The sequence below is a fragment of the Liolophura sinensis genome, chromosome 3 (assembly GCF_032854445.1).
Source record: "Liolophura sinensis isolate JHLJ2023 chromosome 3, CUHK_Ljap_v2, whole genome shotgun sequence".
Classification (NCBI taxonomy): Eukaryota; Metazoa; Mollusca; class Polyplacophora; order Chitonida; family Chitonidae; genus Liolophura; species Liolophura sinensis.
Window position 1 is genome coordinate 7,705,791 of NC_088297.1, and position 25,265 is coordinate 7,731,055.

Below are 25,265 nucleotides of genomic sequence, written 5' to 3' on the forward strand. Positions count from 1 at the left end.
GTACTCAGAAAAGAAATCTAATGGGGGGTTTTTTTTTTCTTCAAAAAAAAAAAAAAAACAACAAAAAAAAACAAAAACATAAATGACATGTAGCCAAAGATAACGGGAATTAGCATTGGTGAATGTTGAAAAATCAGCGTTTTAATTCAAACTTTTAAAGTTGACTTTCTCTGTTTAAAAAGTACACTGTAAAGAGTGAGAGTAAGTTTATGAGACGTATTGTAAATTGGTGAAACATGAAATACAATGCTTTCATGGAAAAGGTATCATCAATTTCACTGTTCACTTTCTAGCATTAGTTTATTAATGGTTCAGATTAAACTATCCAGATTTCCTGTTTATTCCTGAACAAGTAGCACCACCAAGCTTCAGGCAAAGTACACCCAGTTCACCAGTATCTGGATTATAACCAACTGCTGAGAACCCCAAAGCGGAAGTAGATCCAGACATCAGATTTTAACTTATTACGTGTGACCTGACTGTATATTACAATCGCGTTGCAATCTTTAAATGTTACGTGTTCAACATGAACATGCTTTTCGTAGGTTAAACATTTCAATGTTTACATCCAGGCACTACACGTTGCGAGTTCTATCCTCTGAAATAAACATTCCGAAGTATTCAGGATATGAACACTTATAGTGTGGTTAGTTTGTTTACAGAGGTATCATACTGCTGTATAAACATGTCCAAGTATGTTGCAAATAAACATTAAGCACAGTTATTATCAAAGACATGTTTATGAGGCATTTAAATGTTAAACATCTGGGTTTTTCAGTGTAGTTCGTCAGGCACCATGCCAGCGAGACTAGTTCATCAAGGTCTTTATCAACGAGACACTTCTTCAGGTTCTTCGTCAAAAATATTAGTTCTTCAAGATCTCCGCCAACGACACTAGTTCGTCGGTGGCTGCAGGGACTCGTTGATGAATTCTGTGACTTGGCGTTGCTTGTACAGAGACGCCTTCCTCGCCTTGTACGACTGTTGGCTTTTCTTGAAGACCGACGAAGAAATGATGGAATAGCCGTAGTCCTTCTGCTGCAGATATCGCTCTATGGCAGACCTCAGCGAGTTGAACGACGACGGGTGATACTCCCCGCCGTCTCGGGTTTTTATATCGGAAAAGAATTCAGCAAGGTACTCGTCTAGCTCTGCTGGGGGCATGTCCTCTATGCGGCGATGGTCCTCAGCAAACCGGGTCCTAAGCCAAGATTGCAAACCTCTCACTGCAGATACGGTCTTCCGAATGGTGTCCACGGCCGTAAATCGGACGCCGGACTTTTGCAACAACAGCCCAGCCTCCGTGAAACACCTGTTGTCATCTAGGAGAAGAAAAGGAAGAAAACTAATTAGTTTCGTTTTTTGTGAAACCTTATAATTCACTAGTTCACGCAAAGGAAAAATAGAAGCATATGCACGGATACTCGCACCATACTCAGAAAAGAGTGAGTGAGCACTTGGGGTTTAACGTCGTACTTAACAATTTTTCAGTCATATGACGACGAAGGAATCGTCAGAGTGCATAAACGAGGAAGTTTCAACTTCCTCGTTTATGCTCGCGTTAAGCATGAAGGGGATAGTGCAACGACTGGTTGACCCGTATCAGCATAATGACTCGGGCGGCGCAGCTTACTTGCCTTCGGTAAGCCGTCTCAGTGAAGCAGCACAAGATAAAAGAGCAGTAGAAATCCGTCCTGCAACAAGGAGGCACACTGCATGCACTCTAGGGATTCTTCGTCGTCATACGTCGACTGAAAAATTGTTAAGTACGACATTAAACCCCAAGCCCTCACTCAGTCATTCTATTATTGGACGTCGACGCCGACGCTCATGGTACGATATAAGCTACGCCTGTACTTTATATAGACGAGCTAAAAATACCACTCAAATTCCTAATGCATTAAAATGAAAAAAAAAATCATCTTTAATCAAAATCTCCATTGCAACTCCATCGTGCCTGGGTTTTCCATGTTTTGCAATCTGGTTTGGACTCTGTGGCTCAACTGCTGATAGCGGAACAGCTCTTTAATACTATATACATATACATGATCTGGCCTTCAGGTGGCACCAGGAATCATCTACTCATTTCAGCGATGCCTGACTGTCCACCAGAACCCTTCATTTCGTGAATCGGTATCATGCGAACCTAATACCGCATTTATAATACAACTACAAAGATTCAAGGTGTAATGTTCTTACATGTATATTATAAAGCTTTCAAGAGTTTCTTCCGTTATTTAGTTTTTCCAACGTCCAGATCGATTGACACTTCTACTTAACTTAAGGGGGATCTGCCAATGACTTTGTTCAAATATTGCACACCAAATGCAGTCAAGCTGAAACAGTTCATGTGTAAATTGAAAACGTATTTTTTTACTGATGACAAAAGCTATGAGCTGCTGGTTATACTGTTTACTTCATTCATGACTTAGTTGCCGTGGGATTTATTCATTTCGTTAGTGTTTTACGCTCTACTCATGTTGTCGTGGGATTTATTCATTTGATTAGTGTTTTATGCCCTAAACATGTTGCCGTGGGTTTTATTCATTTGATTAGTGTTTTACGCCCTACTCGTGTTGCCGTGGGATTTATTCATTTGATTAGTATTTTACGCCCCACTCGTGTTGCCGTGGATTTTATTCATTTGATTAGTGTTTTACACCCTACACATGTTGCCGTGAGATTTATTGATTTGATAAGTATTTTACGCCGTACTCGTTTTGCCATGGGATGTATTCATTTGATTAGTGTTTTACACCCTACACATGTTGCCGTGGGATTTATTCATTTGATAAGTATTTTACGCCGTACTCGTGTTGCCATGGGATTTATTCATTTGATTAGTGTTTTACGCCCTACTCATGTTGCCATGAGATGCTTAATGAAATCTCATCAAGTGCACGTGGTACGGGAATTTGAGAATTAAATACTGTAGTCATGGCAAACGAAAACATTCCGGTGAAAACATAGTAAACACTTGCCATGGAGTAAATGAATTGTCCATTGTGACCTATCCAATGTATATTTACTCTGAAATACATGGATTGCTCTTTTATACTCTAATTCATTACATTTAATATATTCCAAAGGTGATCAACAAAAATGAGGACTAGTACATTTTCCAATAACTTGTCAATTAATCTCTAATGCAACATGTTCGTTGGCATTTAAGAAACGGAACGACCTGACCTAATGAGTACTTAGGGATATGTACCCACAAAAGAATTCTGGCAAGAATACAGAAACATGACAAAAGATATATGGTACCGACATATGCTTAGAGGCAATTTTTGTTGGAATAATTCTTGTTATTAAACAAAGCTGAACAAGTAATAATATTTAGCAATTATTTATTGTCATTCTGCATGTTAATTAGCAAACAATTAAAGACGAGGGATTCTCATAATCAAATATTTAAAGAGACAAAGAACACAAATTCTAAACATAAAGTGGCGCAAAAGTATACAAACGTGATATGAAGGCAAAGAGGTAGGAAGCGTTTTGTAAAACACTAAAGTGCAATGTCAGGTGTATTCTAAACGCATTCTGAGTACAGTATTGTCCAGCGGTTTCAAAGAACTAACCGTAAACCGTAGTTGTATATACACATATAAATGTCGTTGAAACATTCTACTTGAGCATAGTCTGGCGTTGTGAACAACCACTTTCTGTCCAGCATATGTTGGCAAAACAAATCAGTACTTAACTAAGACTTGACGTTAAAACAAACGCTACCTGACCAGCAGATGATATTATATATGAACACTACATAACAAACATTTGACGTTAAAATCTGTCTGACGAACACGAGCCGTTAAAAATGAAAACTGCCTGACGAACATGAGACATTCAAAACGACGACTGCCTGACCAACATGTGACGTCAAAAAAGTCGATTGCCTGGTCAACATGTGACGTCAAAAAAAAAACGACAACTGCCTGGCCAACACGTGACGTTAAAAACAACGACTACCTGGCCAACATGTGACGTTAAAAGCGACGACTGCCTCACCAACATGTGCTTTTAAAAAGTAGCAATTCACTAACCAACAGTTGATGTAATAAACATCATTAGCTGACCAACAAGTGAGGTCATAAACATCATTAGCTGACCAACAAGTGAGGTCATAAACATCATTACCTGACCAACAAAAGATGTTATAAACACCATAAGCTGACCAACAGGTGCTGCTGTAAACATCGTTAGCTGGCCAGCAGGAGGCGTCATAAACACTATCAGCTGAACAACAGGTGACGTTATAAACACCATTAGCTGACCAACAAGTGAGGCCATAAACATCATTCGCTGACCAACAGGTGAGGTTATAAACACCATAAGTTGAACAACAGGTGAAGTTATAACCACCATAAGCTGACCAATAGGTGAGGTTATAAACACGATCAGCTGACCAACAAGTGAGGTTATAAACACCATAAGCTGACCAACAGGTGAGGTTATAAACACCATAAGCTGACCAACAGGTGAGGTTTATATACACCATCAGCTGAACAACAGGTGACGTTATAAACACCATAAGGTGACCAACAGGTGAGGTCATAAACACCACAAGCTGACCAACAGGTGAGGTTATAAACACCATAAGCTGACCAACAGGTGAGGTTATAAACACCATAAGGTGAACAACAGGTGAGGTTATAAACACCATAAACTGAACAACAGGTGAGGTTATAGACACCACAAGCTGAACAACAGGTGAGGTTATAAACACCATAAGCTGACCAACAGGTGAGGTTATAAACACCATAAGCTAACAGGTGATGTTATAAACACCATTAGCTGGCCAACAGGTGATGTCATAAACATCATTAGCTGACCCAACTGATTATATTAAAACAATTATATCTGACCAAAAATGATGTTTAAATAACACATAATAACAAGCTCACATCCCCTCAAAATGCATACATGTGCAAATCTAGAGATCAGCCACACCAGATGGCCTATGTGTTTTGTGACATAAAATCTACATAGCCTTAACACTATTGTTACGTGGAGACATGATCATGTGAACAAGGTAAGGGCTGCTACATAACTACAATATGCCCGCTAGGCTGTCACACACGAAAAAAAAACAATGGATTAAGGAAAAAGGCAAAATCAAGACCCCAGCTAACCAATGTTGATTCACAAAAATAGAGTGAGAAGGCCAGTGTTGCTGCAGAGTTAATTGGGCCTTGGAGATCATATGCTATAACACGCAACACAATCAGAAGCATGGATCCACATTGTCACACGGTAGGTGGATAATCATGTACAGTAGTGTGAATTCCAGTCAGGCTGTTGTTCTTATTTTAAGAATGTGTTCCTTCAAAACTCAACAACTAAAGTACACAAAACACATCCGACCTTTGAACTGATGACCCGAATATGTACTGGTACTACGATGTCTTTAAGGTGTTTTTGACAAGTGAATGTCCTTAGTTCTTTTGAACTAGTCACCCGATTATGTACTGGCCTCAGAATGTCTTTCAGGTATTTTGACGAGTGCATTCTTACTTCATGCTCTGTTGTTAGAAACAGGTACACACAACCATGTCCAACTTTTGAACTTTTGTCAGCCGATCGTATACTCTGGCAATAAGATGTTTTGAGGACTGTCTACTCTGGTTTTTTCTTGCTCTGTTGTTGCTTTTCTAGGTCTATTAGCCTGGTTTTGTAGGCCATCTGACTAGAGAGGAAAATGTCGGATTTCACAATGGAGCACGGGTAGAGAAGCTGTTGAAGATATCGTTCTATGAAAGAGCGAAGCGCCCTGAACGAGGATGGATGATAGTCCGCATTCGCCTTGTTCCGCGCCGTGGAGAAGAAATGGGCAAGGTACGCGTCTAACTCCGTTGGCGGGATATCTTCAATGCGACGCATCTCTTGACAATTTGACGATAACCAGTTATTCAGTACCTTCACTGCCGATAACATGTTCTTTGCCGTGACTTGTTTTCCGTGCCACAAAAGCGGTACAGGTTCCCCAGTTTCAGCATTGAGTCCATGTGCTGGAAGTAGAAATAACTTTGGGTTGATAGTGTGATCACTGCGACATGTATGTGGTATTGCTGTAAGAGGTGTGCAGCAAAAACCCCTTGTTCAAGTAAATGAAACAGCGAACGTTTTGCTGTCGCAAAATAGAACAACTGGGGAGAGATCTGCAAGGTACGGCAATGTACTGTCAGCGTCATATTTATGCATAATTTAAAAAGATATCTAATATTTGGGACATGGTTTATAACTGACTCAGAACTCAGCATCATTGAGCGTATGTAAGCATACTTAACATAATTACATAACACTTTCACACCCCCGAGATGACATTGCCTCTAAAATACCATTCAACCTAAATCACAACAGTATCCCTACGACACAGCATAACCCCACACTATCCAACACGTCAAACATTTCTAAGTGACGTCAAACATTTCTAAGTGACGTCAAACATTTGCATATTGCAGGGCATAAGGTCACGCAGAAGAAATGAACTGATCATACTACTATCGATTGAATACAGCTACACCGAATTACTTCCCTTTATGTGTGTTGTTATTTTTATTACACTCCGTTGCTACAATATGGCTGAATTTGTCGCAACATGACACATGTACAGGTCCCACTCCTCCCACTTAATTTCATCATCGCTTTTGTTTTGCAGATTCTTTCTTTATGAAATCCGCTATTCATTAGTGTTATTTCCTAAACCCTTTACACTACATCTCATATTTCTGGCTTGTCACGGGATATTTACGTTTATCCTTCTTCAATAATACGTTTATCCCTCTTGAATAATGCTTATATCACAGGTCGTAGTAAGCAACTGAACAACAAATAACAATTACTTATTCATTTAAAGGTCTGGTTTCCATTTTCTCCTGAAAAAGACTATTTGACGTCAGTGAAATTTATTTATTTATTTATTTATTCACTTATTTGACTGGTGTTTTACGCCGTACTCAAGAATATTTCACTTATACGACGGCGGCCAGCATTATGGTGGGAGGAAACCGGGCAGAGCCGGGGGAAAACCCACCACCATCCGCAGGTTCCAGGCAGAGCTTCCCACGTACGGCCGGAGAGGAAACCAGCACGAGCTGGACTTGAACTCACAGCGACCGCATTGGTGAGAGGCTCCTGGGTCATTACGCTGTGCTACCGTGCTAATCAACTGAGCCACATTGGCCCCGACGTCCCTGAAAATAATCCTGTCAAGTCATACAAACTGCCTCCGGTAATTCCACCTAGACACCAAAAGGGACACGTCTGGCCCAGAGGAAAGATGTATTCTGCACAGCGTGTCAAATATCCTTCAAAGTAGACGGTCTCGAGCCCTAGGTCCGTATTTATGAAGCAACAAGATTTCAGTCATAAATTGCAAGTGGTTAAAAAGCCAAATTCACAACAGAACAGAACTCAAATTGTGACTGGCACATCGTTCTGCAGTGAATAATCAGTGGTGGAATTTTAAACCTCCTAGAGCAAAACATTTAAACTGTAGCTGAGATTGAATTTCTTGACTTATAGGTGGAGAAAATATAAAAATCACAAAGTTGACATGAAAGATTGCGAAAAGTTATTCCTAAATGTGGTCTTCAATATTTTTCCGAATTTTTCTTAAGAAGAAAAAGACACTGAAAATACTTTTTGTATGGTGGGTAATTGGGGCCACCTTTTGGTATTTATAGTCTTTGTTTAATAATGTCACAAATGAGGATGTAACACAGTTCTAATAAATATTTTTGCACTACAAGTTGTTCTTTTCAGCTAACAAATGGATTAAACCTCTATTTGGATTGTATTCATATTTTTAATATGTTCATAAATATTATCATAATTTAGGTTAAATGTTAAATGTTTAAACAACAAATTTACATTAAAATAAATTTGTTAGACAAGCATCACATCCTTATTTAGACGATTATTATGCAACAACGATAAATACCAAAAGTTGGTCCCAAATACTCACCATACAAAAATATTTCCAAATACCCTTTTGAAAAATAAATCCCCAAAAATATTAAAGATCATATTTGCAAATAAGTTTTGACGCTCTTTCATCTGATTTTGGCATCATTTTTATGTTTCCTTCTCCTTTAAGTCTTAAAACGTTTAATACATACGGGTCCAGGCGTATAATTAACAGAGGGTATAATTAATAGAGGGTTACGTTACATGCTTCATGCACAGAAATTCACATGGGCATACAGGACATGTGTCATGTATATATGATAAAGACAGAAGGGGAAAAAAGCGAATATTTCCACCCCGTAAATCACTAGACTTTACAAATCAGCTGCTGTCATAAAAAATTAACTAAACCATGATTGACCTTGTTCATTAATAAGCAAGCCATATGCTGATAGCAAATACATGGTACATTAAACTGCATTTCCCGTACGCTTATTTGATTGGTGTATTACGCCCCACTTATTTGACGGCGGCCAGCATTATGGTGGGTGGAAACTGGGCAGAGCCCGAGGCAAACCCACGACCATCCGCAGGTTGTTGGCAGAGCTTCCCACGTACGGCCGGAGAGGAAGCCAGCATGAGCTGTATTCACAGCGACCGATTTGGCGAGACTTCTGGTTTATTAGGCTGCGCTAGCGCGCTAACCAACTGGGCCACGGAGGCCACGAAAATAGACACACGAAATCATGTTGATATCATATGTGATAATGTAGTAAATTTCGTCTGAATATCGAAAACTGTCTTGAATTTTAATGTGCTTTTTACACTTTGTTTATTTTTTAAATCCCTGATACTTCACAAATAGACCGCAATGAAGGGCAATGATGCTGTGCATTTCTTACAATGACTTCAACGTATGCTTTCAAAACTTGAGAAGAGATGGGTAACACTGTGTAGTCTGCAGGGAGTTATTTTGAAGGCGACAATTTCGATTTGGAATTAACGTTTTTATGGGCTATACACCGCGTACTTTTTTTTATCGAACCTCGTATGTCAAATTCGTAAGGCTCTTCTCCTTGATATGTATTTTTCACTGAATAGATATGGAAGGCAGGGATATTTGATAAGAAAAACAACAGAGAAGACAAGATCGCCATAATGACATCATCTGTGACGCTGACCTTCACATATAGGCCAATTTCTTAGGTTTCTTGGTAGGTACGAGTCCTCACGTAACCCTCGGGTGTGTAGGCCTAAGTATTTGGGTCAGAACCGTCTTTGCTCCTGTAACACTGCAGCTCTACGACAGGGGGTTTTCTGGTAAAAGACGAAGGTTCTCCCGAGCTATATCCGCTATCACCAATCATAACGCTGAGCACCCCCATTTGTATCCAGTGAGAGAGTGAATCAGTGCTTGGGGTTGAACGTTGTACTTAACAATTTTTCAGTCATATGACGACGAAGGAATCCTGAGAGTGCACATAATGTGCCTCCTCGTTGCAGGACGGATTTCCACCGCTCTTTTATTTAGTGCTGCTTCACTGAGACGACTTATCAAAGGCAAGTAAGCCGCATTATACTGATATACATTATACTGATACGGCTATACAGTTGTTGCACTATCCCCTTCATGCTGAACGCCAAGCGAGGAAGTTCCAACTCTCTCTTTTAAAGTCTTAGGTGTGACTCGACCCAGGATTGACCCTTGATTTACCGCTCCCGAAGCGGGCGCTCTACCAGCTATGCTATCGCAGCCGGTCATTTGTATCTATGAACAATTATTAAACACCAACCATCAATATTATTTATATGACATATTCAGTTATTCTGAAAATATGACAAAATACAAATCGATACACTGTGTTGCCACATACACATGTTTGTAGCGTCCTGCTTCTCTTCGTTAAGATTTAAGACTGAAGTATAAGTGCTCATAACACAATGGCCAGAAACGGTAAACATTGTAACTTCAATAGCACACAAATACCCGACATTAATAAAGATATCAACATGTATTGCCTCTGGTAATTTTTCTAATAATCCTACTGGGAATGTAACCCGTGTCTCCCGGATATGACACAGGCTCTAGACTATATACTACACATACGTCTCCTACGGCATATAACAATGTAAATGGTGAAGACCATTTTCAAACTATAATAATAATGCATAATACTGGTATGCGAGTGTATAAAACATAATAATTTTAACACATAATCTCTGGACTGCTGGATGGACTGCCTGGTTCAGTCATATTGATAAAACACACGTGCACAATGATCCCCGTCATACCTGGATCCATTACAGTAATGGACTATTTCTAAGCAAGGGTAGCGCAGCGTAATGACCCAGAAGCCTCTCATCAATGTGGTCGCTGTGAGTTCATGTCCAGCTCATGATGGCTTTCTCTCCGGCTGTACGTGGGAAGGTCTTCCAGCAACCTGCGGATGGCCGTGGGTTTCACCCGGGCTCAGACCGGTTTCTTCCCACCATAATGCTGGCCGCCGTCGTAGAAGTGAAATATTCTTGAGTACGGCGTAAAACACCAATCAAACAAATAAATAAATAAATAAATAAATAAGCAAGGGTAGATGCATTATCGATGTCTAGTGTATATTTTGTTCAGTGTAAATGAAATGAACAACTGAATTTCTGGGACGTTTTAGGAAAACATCTGTGCTTACGGTATCAAAACAACACAAATACTGAGGGAAGCTACACACACGTCTAAAAATTACTGTCCCTGTCTCTAGAATGAGAAAGTATTCACCTGACAGCGCCAACTATTTCTACCTATTTCTATTTCTATCACAGACTCCAGCATAAAAAATTGCCATCTAGCGTAAACTCTCGACTGCATGATCGACTGCTTGGTTCAGTCATATTGATAAAACGCATGTGTAGAAAGATCCCCGTCATACCTGGATCCATTATAGTAGTGGAGTATTGCTACGCGAGAGTACATGCATTATAGACGGAAAGCAGGGATAATATGTCTAGTGTAAATTTTAGTCCAGTGTAAATGAAATGAGCAACTGAATTTCAGGGAAGTTCTAGGAAAACATCTGTGCTTACGGCATCAAAACAGCACGAAGCACAGAGCAAAAGCTACACATACAGGAAACGTCTAAAAATTACTGTCCCTGGGCATGAGAGAATTCACCTGACAGCACCAAACATTTCTACCTCCCACAGACTCCAGCACAGATGATTGCCACCTGGCGTTCAACAAATGAACTATAATCTGGTCTTCTATAGTATGAATCTGATAGTGTTACTGGTAGGGTATACAAGACCGCATGAATGCGTCACTGCTGTGGGTTGGTGAGTCCGTGCGTGGGGAGGGATTTACGGATGATTCCGTTTTCAGTTTGGTGCAGCTCGGGCTGAGGACCCCTGGTGACGGCGGCTGGTGTTGCCTACCAGCTTGCTGTGAACGCGAGATAGCCTGAAGCTGATTCATTCTGAGCTTGAAAGCGCCTCGACTGTTCAGAAAAGCAGCTGACTTGACGATGGAACAGGGATAGCCGCGATAATGCAGGTACCGCTCAAGACAAGACCTCAGACTGTTGAAGGACAAAGGGTGGTAGTCACCACCCTGGCGGTTCTTCACCACCGCGAAGAACTGAGTGAGGTAACGATCGAGGTCCTCCGGGGGGATTTGCTCGACAGGGGTGGATACTTTAAATTGTTCACAGGCCAGCCATGTTTGGAGCACCTTGACAGCAGAGTACGTGTTCTTGATCGTGTCCTGGCAGGCTTGACCGGAACGTCGTGTAAGGCCCACTAGTGGGATCTGGGAGTGTCCCGCGCTTCCCGGGGACTTGGGAGCACCTTTGTCGTACCTAACGTAGGAAGCCAGCGGATCGACAACTGGAATTAGAAACGACTGTATATAAGTGGCAGGTACATGCTTCCAGGAGCTTCTTGTCTTGTTTAAGAAAAACGACAGAATGTTGAGATGTAGCCAAACTAAAGTAACATCCCACAACATGAAGCTGCCGCCTAATCACAAAGCATGCATTTACAGGAACACGTGGAGATATACACTATAACACAGGTTTGTCGGGCATGACGGTGTTTACAGGTACTGAAAAACTCTCAATGTACGAATTTTGATCTGAAAAGGTCAACGGTCACAGATGAGGACTTCAGGTAACAATCCAAGGTGATCTTGAGTACTCTCTTGCGGGACCTATAAAAAAACATTAAGTGTATGGTTTTCAGCAAACTGAAGAAAGATATGCCAAACTAATCAGTTTTGAAGCATATTTTATATTTCCTATCATCACCTCTACTTTATGCATATTTTATGTTAATTTTCGGGAATATTCGGACGAACATACTGAGATCCTAACGCACTCACTTCGCGCTCTGGCCCGAACAAAGTTGTTTTGACAGCTATCACCGATGACGTCACCATACAGCAGACCACTTAATTTCCCGAAAGGAGCTTGCGGAAAATTCTGGTTTAAAGCAGTTTTTAACGCCCCTGGAAGAAAACTTGGAAGCTGTTTTGTACTTTATATATTAGGCCACATCTTACACTCCATATTTCTAAACAAAAACTGATGCACCCATATACCTATTAATGTATGTTCTTAGACATAATAATGTTGGGAAGGGTCAAACCTGAGAAATGAGGAGTTACATGTAGGTTAAAGTCTTGCCGAATGCAATCTAATGCCATCTAGATGTTCTACCTATACGTGCGTGTATGTCGACCGTCAAGGGCTTGTCTGAGTGTTGGAAACATAGCCATGTCAGCCAATATGAACGATGAGTGGAGAATTCATTTTCACAATATATCAGTAAAGAACGAACCTGTCTACGAAAAAATAAACCCGTCTCTTTCACCCAAAAAACAGTAAAGATGGGTTGAAGAGTGAGGTACACGATTAACGATGGAAAAAGTGTGGCGAAACTCTATCCTACAACTACACCACACACTGAGTGCCAGGTAGGGTTAGCAATCACAATATGTTTGCTCAAACATACCACACTCACGTAACAGGAACACAGTACATGTAAACAAAATCATTGTAGGCCTACTTGAAAATCTAATATTGCACGAAATACCTGAACGGGAGTAATTGTGAAAATAAATACCCGATTTTAATTAAACTTATGCATGCACAAATTCAATTCTACAGACAGACAAACGGACAGACGTAGAAGACAGACATACATGGTGAATCCAGTATACCCCTCCCCAACAGTTCCCAAAGAAATACAATGGAAATAATAAAAACAATTAGCAAATAAAGCTGGTAGAAAGTGAGATAGGCTGGTAGCATGTGAGATAGGCTGGTAGCATGTGAGATAGAAGCTTTCAAGAGTTTTCAATGATACAGGGAACACAGTCGATTTTCTAAGCACGAAATCGAATTCAAAATTCAAAATAATTACCAGGTCAAACACAAATACAGATATCTCATTTGCGTTTTAATTGCAACAGTCCATAAAAGCCTCATGTTTATTAATATAGAGGTTTATTAAACAACACGTTTATTGTTTCCTTAACAGCCTCACAAGCTGCACCCCATTGCCACTGCGACAAAATCTACGTCACTTGGACATTTTAAGCATTTACTGGCGGTTGACAAATATGTCAACATGCCACACGATGTCAACATAATATTGAGTCTGTATGTGTCAATGTTTACGGTAAGCAAACTTTTACCAATAGCACCAGGCGCTCAGCGAAGTTTGTCCTTCACCGTATGTCCCACTAGTTAGTTCTAACACACACAGTGTGCACATAGAACCAGCTTTAATAGCAACTGTCAAATTCCACGGAACATATAAATTGATACTTTGAAATATTAGCAACTGTGTTAGTAAATTCGAGCAAAAATATACATTTACAATGTTTGACAAAAAAGAAAACTCCGACAAAACGGAGGAGTCCAAAACCGAAAAGTATTCAGATTTGCGTGAAATGTGTAGGTTAAGCTTACTGCACTGTTCCATTAAGAGCCACATTGGTAATTAAAACGAAATCATTTCTATACGTGTCATTTAAGTATCTGTCCCTAGAAAGAAGTAGTCGCCGGAATGAAAGAATTCCTCCTTGGCACCAAGCTATACCCTTTCCGCGGTAACTTGACTCAAGTCTAGACGTCACAAGAAGAAGAATGTTAAGACAGCGACTGCTCTGCCACGCTTGAACCTTGGATTACCTCCTCGTGTCAAATAAAGATCTTTACATAATCTGTGTCTTGAGATACAACGCACCCCCAGCTTGTGACGTACACCTTAGCACCGATATGGAATTCATTGCGAATTTGACAACATGGAGTGGAATGTACGATTGGACTACATAATAAACGCGACTGAAAATATCCAAGAATCAGCCTGGTGACAGGGCATGTGATTATTGGGTCGTTGTACTGTTCAAGTCTTTTTCTCACACAGCGCTTAAGCTGTCCAACCAGATAACGTCTAACCCATACAGTAGATACCTTCACTTTCCTATCTATATTTTCTATCTTTTGGTCACGCTTACTATTCGAGCCTTGATCATAAACCCGGTTACGTCCTCTGAGCTAAACCAAGTTTAGATCTCCTCTCAAGGAAAGCTTTGACACTTTCCTTGAAAACGCTGTGGTCTCTAATAGAAACGCCATAGCCATGACAGTTCAGATAACGATCAATACTGTAGCGCAGACCGGTCAAGGCGCTGGGCTTGTACTCCCGACCGTCAGGCATCATCACTGTGGAGAAGAATTGCGCCAGAATGGGATCAAGTTCCTCTGGGGAAATGTTCTGTATAGGTCTGTAGGCTCCGGAATTATATTGCCAAAACCAACCCTCAAACACCTTAGCTCCACTGCGATACCTCCTAGGTAGACGTTCGGCTGCTGTAGTACCAGAGAGACCACCTACAACCGGTAAAACGTACACAGTTGAACGGGAGGAGTCATCGAGAAGTTGTGTGTAGCGGGTCATTAGAAGAAACTAATAGCAACCTACTAGAGACTCGAACGTACCAGAATGTTTGAAAACCATTATATTTTGAGAAAAAGGAACTAGTTCTCGTTCATACTGATGACAGTCTACTGCAAGTGACGAGAGTAACGTCTTGATAAGGTATAATATAATTACAGTATATGTATATCCAAGTCGTAACAACTCCAGAAAGAATTCCCTATATACTGAAAACAGTTTAAAGTTGCTGTGTATGAACAGTACAACAGCTCATCCTACAACTGACAGTAGGGGCCTCCGTGGCTCAGTTGGTTAGCGCGCTAGCATAGCATAATGACCCAGGAGTCTCTCACCAATGCGGTAGCTGTGAGTTCAAGTCCACCTCATGCTGGCTTCCTCTCCGGCCGTATGTGGGAAGGTCTGTCAGCAACCTGTGGATAGTCGTGGGTTTCCCCCGGGCTGTGCCTGGTTTCCACCCACAATAATGCTGGCCGCCGTCGTATAAGTGAAATATTCTTGAGTACGGCGTAAAACACCAATCAAATAAATAAAATAATTACAACTGACCGTACACTCTCATTCCCCGGTCAGTCCCAGAAATCTCAATTATTGTTATTCATATTCAGCTGTAAGGCAAATGTTCATGCAAAACATAGAAAATTTAAAATCCGCTTTGACGAACAGAAGCTCCTTCGATGCTATATTTTTTAAAAGTCGATATCGTGTAGCGCAAACAACCAATACCGACAACTGCGAGTCTGGTAGAAACCTGCGGATGGCCGTGGGTTCCCCCCAGGTTAATTGCTGGAAGAAAGCAGGATACTTGAGATAAGACAGCAATATGTCACACACAACTGACAGCCTGCATGCCATGTATGAATTGAATGCCACATATTACTTAAAGACAAACGGTCTTGAACCACTGAAAGAATGGTTAAAGGCAAACGGCCATACGAGAGACGTGAGCCGGAAATTGCCAACATGCCTTAAACCATTGAAAGAATGTGCAAACGGCCATACGAGAGACGTCGGCCACAAATTGCCAACAAAGCCCACAAACAAGTAAAGCTAGGTCATAAATTCAAAAGCTGTAATCAGGAACTGAACTCATACATTAGGACTTCAGGTAGACCCATGAAACTAGACAATATAGCTGTAATTAGAACTGTAGGTAGAAAACGGAAAGAAGACAATATGTTTAATGCTGACGGATTTCATTAGACAGCCTTTATTACAGAGCAGTGAATTTGAAAAATAATGCCACCGCTCATCAACTGATCGCATAATGATCATTCGTTTACACTGGTTGGTTAGTTGGTTGTAATTGTAGATGTAAAGGTTGTTCACATGTTGGTGCAAATATTATGATATATGGGGGAAACACAACACAAGCTTTAATGTCATACAAAACAAAATTATAAATGAGATTTATTTTACAGGAAAAAAATCCTACACTTAAACGAGGTGACAATGCGTACCTTTAGCACTAGTGCCTATACCATATGCCTCTTAATCTCAACTGAGCAACCGGTGGGATAAACAATTCAAGAAATCTCGGCCATCCACTACGAACCTTTTGATGATATGTGCTGTCTTACCCTTCCCAAATAACTATGTACAGCACCGTTTAAAACATTTACGAATTGCCAGTGGAATCCAGCATGGACCTTCTCGAGAAGTAAGCTGCGTAACTCTTCCGAAAGAACTTTGGATCTCGGATAGAACAGGCATAACCTTTGGATTCCAGATAGCGGTCTATGCCATATCGTATCGATTTTAGTGTGCCAGATTTGTATTGACGACCATCAGGTAACATGATGGTAGAGAAGAAATGTTCCAGCAACAGGTCAAGCTCTTTTGGGGGTATGGAATGTATAGGTCTCAGGTCTGGCGGGTTGAAACCCCGCAGCCAGCCTTGGAGAATGTTGGCTCCACTCCGATACCGTCTTGGCAAGAGACCTGGAGTTCTCGTCACACCGCTATCGCGACCTGCAATGGCCAAAAGGGCACAATCAATCGAAGAGCATTAAGTCTGAATCGGTTGAAGCTGGTCCGGAGCTAGAAAGGACGAGGAAATGTACGAAATACCTTAGCTGTCCGCAAAACAGGTGATTTGCATTTTCTACTGCCTATTAAATGGAACTCAGCCAACTAGGCAAAACAGATTAATTGTTCTATGAAACCAGGGGAAGTTGATGAACAAAATAGTACAGTGTTACAACTTTGCAGCTCTCTGATTTACACCACACCCTAAACACAACAAAATGCAGTCAACACAAATACTGTACACACCTATACCCTAGACTCCACAAAAAACTTTAACGGCATCTAGATTTTCCCGTCATATCACAATACCTCGCCTTAAACCTAAGCAAGTGCTTTGTGCTCTTATAACAGTCGTGAAGTGTTTAAGGAAGGCTGGCCGTCTTCTTTTGGTTTAGTTGAAGATGACGAAGTAAACTCGTCAACTGTTAAAAAGGGTCAGTCACAAGTCAACATTATACGAAAATTGTTTGAACATTTTGCATAATTAAGTATGGCACATGATGGAGTATATTTATTCATGCATGTGTTCTGTGATTTAACGTCCTGCTTAACAATTTTTCACTCATATGACGACAAAGAGTCATTAAGTGTGTGTACATATACTTTGATATGTTTTCTTGTGTCAGGGCAACTGGATGACACCAAAATGCTGCCGCCACTGAAGTATCATGCCAAAGACACCAGACATGACACACCATACACAGTGCTACAGATATTTTTTTTTGTAGAGGGAATACGGTTCTCCCGACTTGGAAAGACTTCCGACTTTCCTAATACACTGTAGGCAGAACACATTTCTTTTACTCAAGTACTCAACACTTCACTATTTTAGGTCACCAGTAATACACCTGGAAAGTGTGAAGATGATCGAGTGAAAGGGGGTGGAGAAAAAACATACATACATGTCTACATAAACTGACAAAGTACAGAGATTCTTGCCTTTGTACTTATACACGACTGTACAAGTAGATGTACATGTAAATTGCCCAAAATTCAAAATAAAATTCTAGAATAAAGTAATTATTTCAGCTCTTCCGCAGCTTTCTCATCAACCTGTGTGGGGTTTATTTCAACGACTCACTCACTGCTGACAATTTTATAACCTGGAAATTACACAAATCCAACGCATGCAAGATCGCGGACAGCGATTCAAAAATAAGCATTTTCCTATGCAATAGCGTTGAGAGGACCGTTTTCTTCCCCAACGCCGTCTGCTACGAAGGAGATCATGTGGTCTCAAGCTTCCGATCTGTCTTACGGAATGAAAGTGTCTTATTCCGATCAGACGTACAGGCTGTTCCACATAATCACCATGACCACGACAATGGTATCCACGTGTACTTCCAAGATCCACTGTATAATATTGACCTTCCCGTGGACTATCTACTTTGAGAAACTAGATGACTAACCATGTTTTAATATTTATGTCGATCCTACTGTATATAAAGATAAGCCCTACAACGGCAACATTTCGGTTGTGCACACTGATTTAAAACATGAACAAGATTTCATGGACATTATTCCATTATACAACTTCGTTATTGACCTCACAATTTATTTAATGGGAAACTCGTAAAACTCCTTTCCGCCTTTATGAAGATGGTCTAATGCTGTGAAAACATTTATTTGTAATCAAAAACATATATGAAGTACACACGCACTGCAACGTCACAGAAGAAAACGATGCATTCTATTGTCATTTGGACCCTCTGTGTAGCTCATCCTCTGGTCTCCTATTGTTGAACTATTTGTTTCCCTCAAATACAAATACTGAGCTTGGCTCATAAGGCCACTAACAACTTTCAGTCTCGTTAACCATATACAGGTATCTTATTTATTCGTATGCCACGGATTCATACAGCCTTTGTTTTGCTGTGTTGCTGAATGAGGAAAATCCACGAGGATACCAGAAAGATGGACACTCTTTTCAATTGATAAGCTGTCTTTACATATGGACATGTACTATTGTGCTATTCAAATTTGAAATAATTTCAAGCATGGGAATGCTTTAAATCAGTGTAGGACATAACGGCAATTCTCCAAGCTATTAACATTATTCTGCTAAGATACAATTTGATACAGGACATTGTCCTTGTTTTACTTTTTATTTCCACGTTGAAATTCAATCATTCCCTCAACACGACACAGTGCTCTAATATGGTTGAAATGTGGTGTAAAACCCACAATGGGTGTCTTTCAAATGACTGCATCCATCCCTTCACTTCCAAATTCCAGGTTTTAACCAATTACGTCAATGAACAAGAGTGAACCAAAATCTCTCACGCATCCATCTTGAAATGGGTTTACAATGCATACGTTTAACAGGAGTAAACATAAGCTATTTTTTCGGCAAACAGCCCCATCTGTAGGTAAACTTAGTTCTGCTTGTACTGATCCGTACATATACAATTTATTCTCATTATTACAAAGTTGTGCTGTCTATTTTCTAAATGTATGTTCAAATATAGATTTCATAAAATGAAAGCCTTGACTTTCGTCGGAGTTACACTCTATAGGTCGACTCAAATGATCAAATGCCATAAAAAGCAAGGTGCGCTTCAGAAATGTTTCCCATGTTCTGGGTAAACCAGCCTTGGTTAACAATACCTTGTACCCACCCGTATGGAATGGCCATTTCGCTTGGTTCCAGCATAGGCCTAAGTTTCGCTGAACAATTGGCAGGATTCAAATATCTTCTGTGTTCTGTGGCGTGCATATGACACGCAGTACATGTACATCATGCTACTCCTCGATAACTGACATCCATAAACCTCCATGCACTGTGGATCCAAAAATGGAAGGAATCGAAGTATCATCTCAAGACAAATTTTATCCGAAAGACGAATTTTGCATCGTGTTATGGGCAGCAGTGTGCGATGGGGATGTAGTGGGCATGCTCGAACTACAAAGTTCCTGACAGCGAAGTTTTATCGCCTCTGCACTATTCGCAAAAGCTGGAGAGCGTATAATGGAACACTGGTAGCCAGCTTCACGCAAGTAAAACTGTAGTCCGGCTCGAATTCTCCTTAAGCTGCTCGCGTCGTAATCCTGGCCGTTGCGTTTTTTGGCCTTGAAGAAAAATTCAGCCAGATACTTGTCCAGAACAGCCGGTGGAATCTCCTCAATGCGTCGGTGATCGTTATGCTCACTAGACCACAACCAGCGCTGAAACAGTCCCTTGGAAGCACTTGCGTTTCGAACGGTAGAATTGATGACTTTAGGCCTGCCGATTTCCAAAGTTTCTGGAACTGGTCCAAAATAACCGTCTGGGTGTCCAGATATTCCTGTGAATCCACTTCTGTAACCCCTGGGACCCTCCCACAACGATTCCGCCATCCCGCCCCGAACACGCCAAGGTCTGGCAACATATCATGTTAAATGTTCTCAGTAACCTCGTTATTACAGTCAGACAAACGTGACAAGATAACTTTAACTTCAACAAACAGCAGAATCAAACGAAAATATGAATCACATCTAAATCTGCATGACGAGCATCAGTAGATGTATAACTGCTTTACAGTGCCTTTAGTATACACGTGTACATGTTTTTTGCTAGCTCGAAAATGTAGCCTTCAAAGCAGTGTTTTATAGATAGGAACTACCGTGCTGATCAACAGACAGGTACAGGTTTGCATAAAAATACATGTATAGAGTGACCCTTGGTTTTAAATCTACATGTAATAGCATCCCACAGTGTACATGTCTGGCTGTAGGCGGCGCACCTGTTGAATATTAGAGGCAAAACATGTGCTTCCGGGAAATCTAAGAGCATAGAAGAAAGTAGATTACAGGTAGCATTGGCTTAAGACGTACAGAGATCTAAAAAAGCGAGGTAGGATACAAGGTAAAACACGAAGATCACTAAAAACAGTGTTCCTGAATGCAATCATCAGAGCGTATGATGTCCGGAGTCATCCGGATTCAAACTGCGAAAGACGAAACTGATTCCATAAGGAACACACCTCTGTCCGTATATGTAAGCAGAGATGCAAGATACAATGTGTTGATAAGGTGATAGAGGTATAAAGGCCCAACGCACTTGAACAAACAAAATTAGTATCTATGGAAACACAGCTCTCCTTGGCTATGAGCATACGATAGTCTACACCGATTACTTAGGCAAAGCCATCCATATCAAAAGCGACACTGTCGTTTTCCACATATCCCTTTGCCACTGTAAGAACAGGATACTTGACACCAAACCTTAATATGGCATCAAGAATTTATCAATTTAAACCAGTAAAATGGCTTTCATTTATATTTCATCAACTGATAAATTACTGCAAGAAAGCTTTCATCGCATGACTAACCGAATGATTGAACCGAATACAACTAAAACTGGTCAACCTCGCAGACAGAACAAAATGTAGCGCTTGAAACCTTCATGTACATGCGAGTTATGGGTGTCCTGATGTAACATTTGTCGGGAAAATGTATAAAATTTATATTCAGATCAATGTTTGACCCTATTTCACACAGCACAACAGCCAACCCCATTCTCAGGTGTCCCAACACCTCCATAGTTCTCACGACCATGGTTCAAACAATAAGCAGGAAGTTTAATGGCGATTTCTTGCTTTTCACCAACATGGTCCATAGCCTGCATATTGACCTTGTCATATCAGTGAGTATCTGTGCGTCAAATACAAGGAAGTTAGTCAGTTACTTGCCAAGGGATGGTGGTTTCCTACAGAATTTATGATTTTCTTCATGTCTTTTACCCACAAAACTGTCAACACTGTTGTATAAGTGAAATATTCACAAGTACGGTATTAACCTCTAAACAAATATATGTAAAATAAATAAATATATAAATAAATAAATAAATAAATAAATAAATAAATAAATAAATAAATAGAACCATATGGCCATCTACCATATTTATCAAGGGAATAGAATACACAAACAGAAATATGCTTCTGAATGAGCCGTCATCCCAGGGATTTGGATCTCAGTTTTAGCGCCCACTGACTTCTCCGAAAAAGTGGGGATTGAGCTATGCATTCACTATAGTTATTGTCACGTAGGTAACGACTTAAATGTGTTCTTATGGAGATGAGGGAGCGAGCATTGTAATCATCACCATTCGGTTTCTTTGCAGCTTGAAAGAACTGGGCTAGATATCCATCCAGTTCTTGGGGAGGTATTTCGAAAAGTTGCCGATCCGTTGGAAGCTCAATTTGCCTTGACCAACGCCAGAAACTTGCCACAGCCCCAGCAATATTCTGCTGAGTTTTGTACGAAAGAGCCTTAGGAAGTTCAGCATCTTGAATAACCAGACTGTCCCCCAGGACACTATCCTTATGCACTACGTGCGTAACTGGGTTTGCACCTGATATTTTGTCCATCATAGGCGCAGGATGGTAGGACCGGGATTCGCTCCGATAATGACTGCTCCCCGCATCTGATAATGTCTTGTTCCCTACCGACAAGAAATGAATGAAGGAGTTCAACTTCAAAGTAAATGTTCTTGCAAAAGGGCACAACAATTAAGATATTATTTCTCTAAGTTTTAGTAACTGAAGTAAAAGAAAGCTAAAATATGTAAGAAGGTTCATCATACAGACAAGTGAAAACTATGCGTAAAAATACCTTCATTTATTTTTTTCCACATTTTTTAAGAGTGTTGAAAGGCATGCAAATATGTGAAAACCATGGTGGGCTTTGTGAGCCATACAGACAGTAGCTAGAAACTCTGAACTCACATCACATTTTTCTGGTCATGTTCACCAGAAGGAAGGAATTTTTCGCAACATTATTTCAGTAATCTTTCACTCCTGGGTAAAAAGAGTTATTGTAACATTCAGTGTTGTTAGGTTGAAAAAATTTCCTATGACGTCAGCGTTCTTCACGTCTGACAGTATGGTCCATAAAGCCCACCTTAGAATTCAAATCTTTTCACAAAATTTCACACAAAAAAAAAATAAATGAAAGATTTTTATGTATAGTTTTAAGTGGTCTATTTAGCGATGCCTACTTCAATTTTTACCTTTAAAGCAAATGAAAATTATTTATTTATTTGAATGGTGTTTTACGCCATACTCAAGAATATTTCACTTTTATGACAATGGTCAGCATGATGGGAGGCAACGGGAATAAAGATCATCAGTTCAGAGCTTCACATGTATATGAATAAAAGACCATCACTGAGTTGATCTAGACTTTATGTTTGTCTATAAGACAGGTTCAGTCACTGCCGACCGGTAAATGTCCATACATGCAACTGAATTCAATGTTCATACATGTACTGTAACTGAATTCAATGTTCATACATGTACTGTAACTGAATTCAATGTTCATACATGTACTGTAACTGAATTCAATGTTCATACATCACTCAGCAGTCAGGTCAATGGTTGTTTTCCTCAGTCCCATGGAACAGTGTGCTTACCAAGCCCTGTCAGCATTACTGGTTCACATTAAATTTCTGTCTTTGTCTTGCACTTGGGTATTTTTAACATCAACTTAAAAATAACCCCCCAAAATACATGCAGCATCACAATGATACATGCAACCATCTGTTTATTTCATTTCCGTGATTGTTGAGAATTCCAATCAACCCCACACAAGTACATGTGTACTAACATACCACACTGAGAAAGATCTGAGAACTACAAGCATGTGATGTCCTGAACGCCTACTGTGTCTGCCAGGTGTATTCAATCAGCATAAATAAACATCTTATTTAATATGTTCACACATGCATCAAAATACATTGTATGTTTTAAATATTCCTGTTTTTATACCCACTTGACATCTTATACACATATACGGACTGTTTTTTTTTTTTTTTCACACTTTATACATGTCAAACAGCTTTTACGTCTTTAACTCAGACAACACCATGCTTCTGAATATGGGTCAACTGACAAATGCTTCTGTCAAGTTTTGACCGCCAACGGACAGAAAATTTCTTGCTATACTTGGTATTACACAAACCTAAAATTTCATTCATGACAAAACTGTTTAATCTGCCTGGTTCTGAGGGTTATACTGACAAGACTGATCTGAGAAAGCTGTTTTGAGTGAGTGAGTGAGTGCCTGAGGTTGAAAGCCGTATTTAACACTTTCTCAGTCATATGACCACGAAGGCATCCTTAGAATGCATGTAATGTGCCTCCTTGTTGCAGGACGGATTTCCACCGCTCTTTTATCTAGTGCTGCTTCACTGGGAAGCCTTACTGCGGGCAAGTAAGCCGCCCCGCCCGCGCCATTACACTGATACGGGTCAACCAGTCGTTGCACTATCCCCTTCATACTCAAGCGAGGAAGTTAAAACTTCCTCTTTCAAGGTCTTAGGTGTGACTCGACCAAGGATTGATCCTGGATCTACTTCTCCCGTCGCAGACACTCTACCAACTGTGCTATTGGGGCTGGTCAGAAAGCTGTTTTGAGACATGTTGGCAATGTAGGATGCATCAAATGTGCATAGTATATTATGACACTTACATGTATGTGCTGCTGAAAATGAGCTTTTTTTACTAATATTTTAGATAAGTTACTGTGTAATCACCAGCATTTACAAGACACCTGTACACAAACTGCTATAGTGAGGGACGGTAAAAATAACACTACACAAACACTGTTGAATAAATGTGTACATTATTCGGATGTTCTGATTGATTTAGTCATAACTGTAATCTTATAAACATCAGACTTTCCCAGTTATTCCCCATGGTATGCTATGGTATGCCGTGTGTACACAAGTACAGACTATATATAAAAAAACACAGAGCCACATATAATGCAACATAGGATCAAAACGACGCATTGTCTCTTCCATGAGTAAAACTATTTTAATCATACGCACGTAAATATGTTGGCAAGTACATATACTTGTGCATATAATCTACCTGTGTGGCTGGGATTGGTACACATATCTGTACAAGAAAATCACATCTTTATTTTCTATTTACTCCATCAGATAAATTCTTCGGAGCATACAAAATTTTACATTACAGTGCCATGGAAAATTCGCTGAGGAAATTGAGCAGATTTCCAAGGAAACCACTAAACCCCACTCAGCAACCCGCTGACAAATGTCTTGACAAAAAGCTACATGTACACAACGATAAACAGCTGATCTGCCAGCCATGGCATGAGCTGTTTTACGTTATAAAGCCACACCTACACAATATAACGATATAATAGTAGTACAGGTACAGTAGTCGAAAGGTGTCCCTCACAGACTTCACCATTGGTGTGGGGCTTACAAGAAATGAGGCCAAGCGAGGTCACGTGACACGTCACAATTAAGGGAACCCTAAAGAAAATCCTCTTATATTTAAAAGCAGGTTGGTCAGGGAAATCTTATTTATTTTTCAAACCTTTGTTTCTTAAAGATCAGTAGAAATCATGAAATGAGGTCTCCCATCTAA

At 40.2% G+C, this 25,265-nt stretch overlaps 1 protein-coding gene across 6 annotated transcripts in view; it reads right to left on the bottom strand.

Moving 5' to 3' along the window:
- Nucleotides 1–142: 142 nt before the first annotated feature.
- The window catches only part of LOC135463955 (uncharacterized), a 31,087-nt gene continuing 5,964 nt past the window's right edge, over nt 143–25,265 (bottom strand). Inside the window, exons 4-5 of one of the 6 annotated variants that reach the window (XR_010443610.1) lie at nt 19,506–20,245; nt 16,041–16,830 (exon numbers count right to left, since the gene is read on the bottom strand). Coding sequence is in view for 1 of the 6 variants with exons in the window: in XM_064741426.1 (XP_064597496.1) it covers nt 895–1,322 (428 nt within the window). In the remaining 5 variants the exon portion in view is untranslated. Of the gene's footprint in view, nt 1,323–4,925; nt 6,012–10,521; nt 11,785–16,040; nt 16,831–19,505; nt 20,246–21,742; nt 22,310–25,265 lie in introns of those variants that run through there. The other 5 variants (XM_064741426.1, XR_010443614.1, XR_010443612.1 and 2 more) reach the window with 5 other exon arrangements.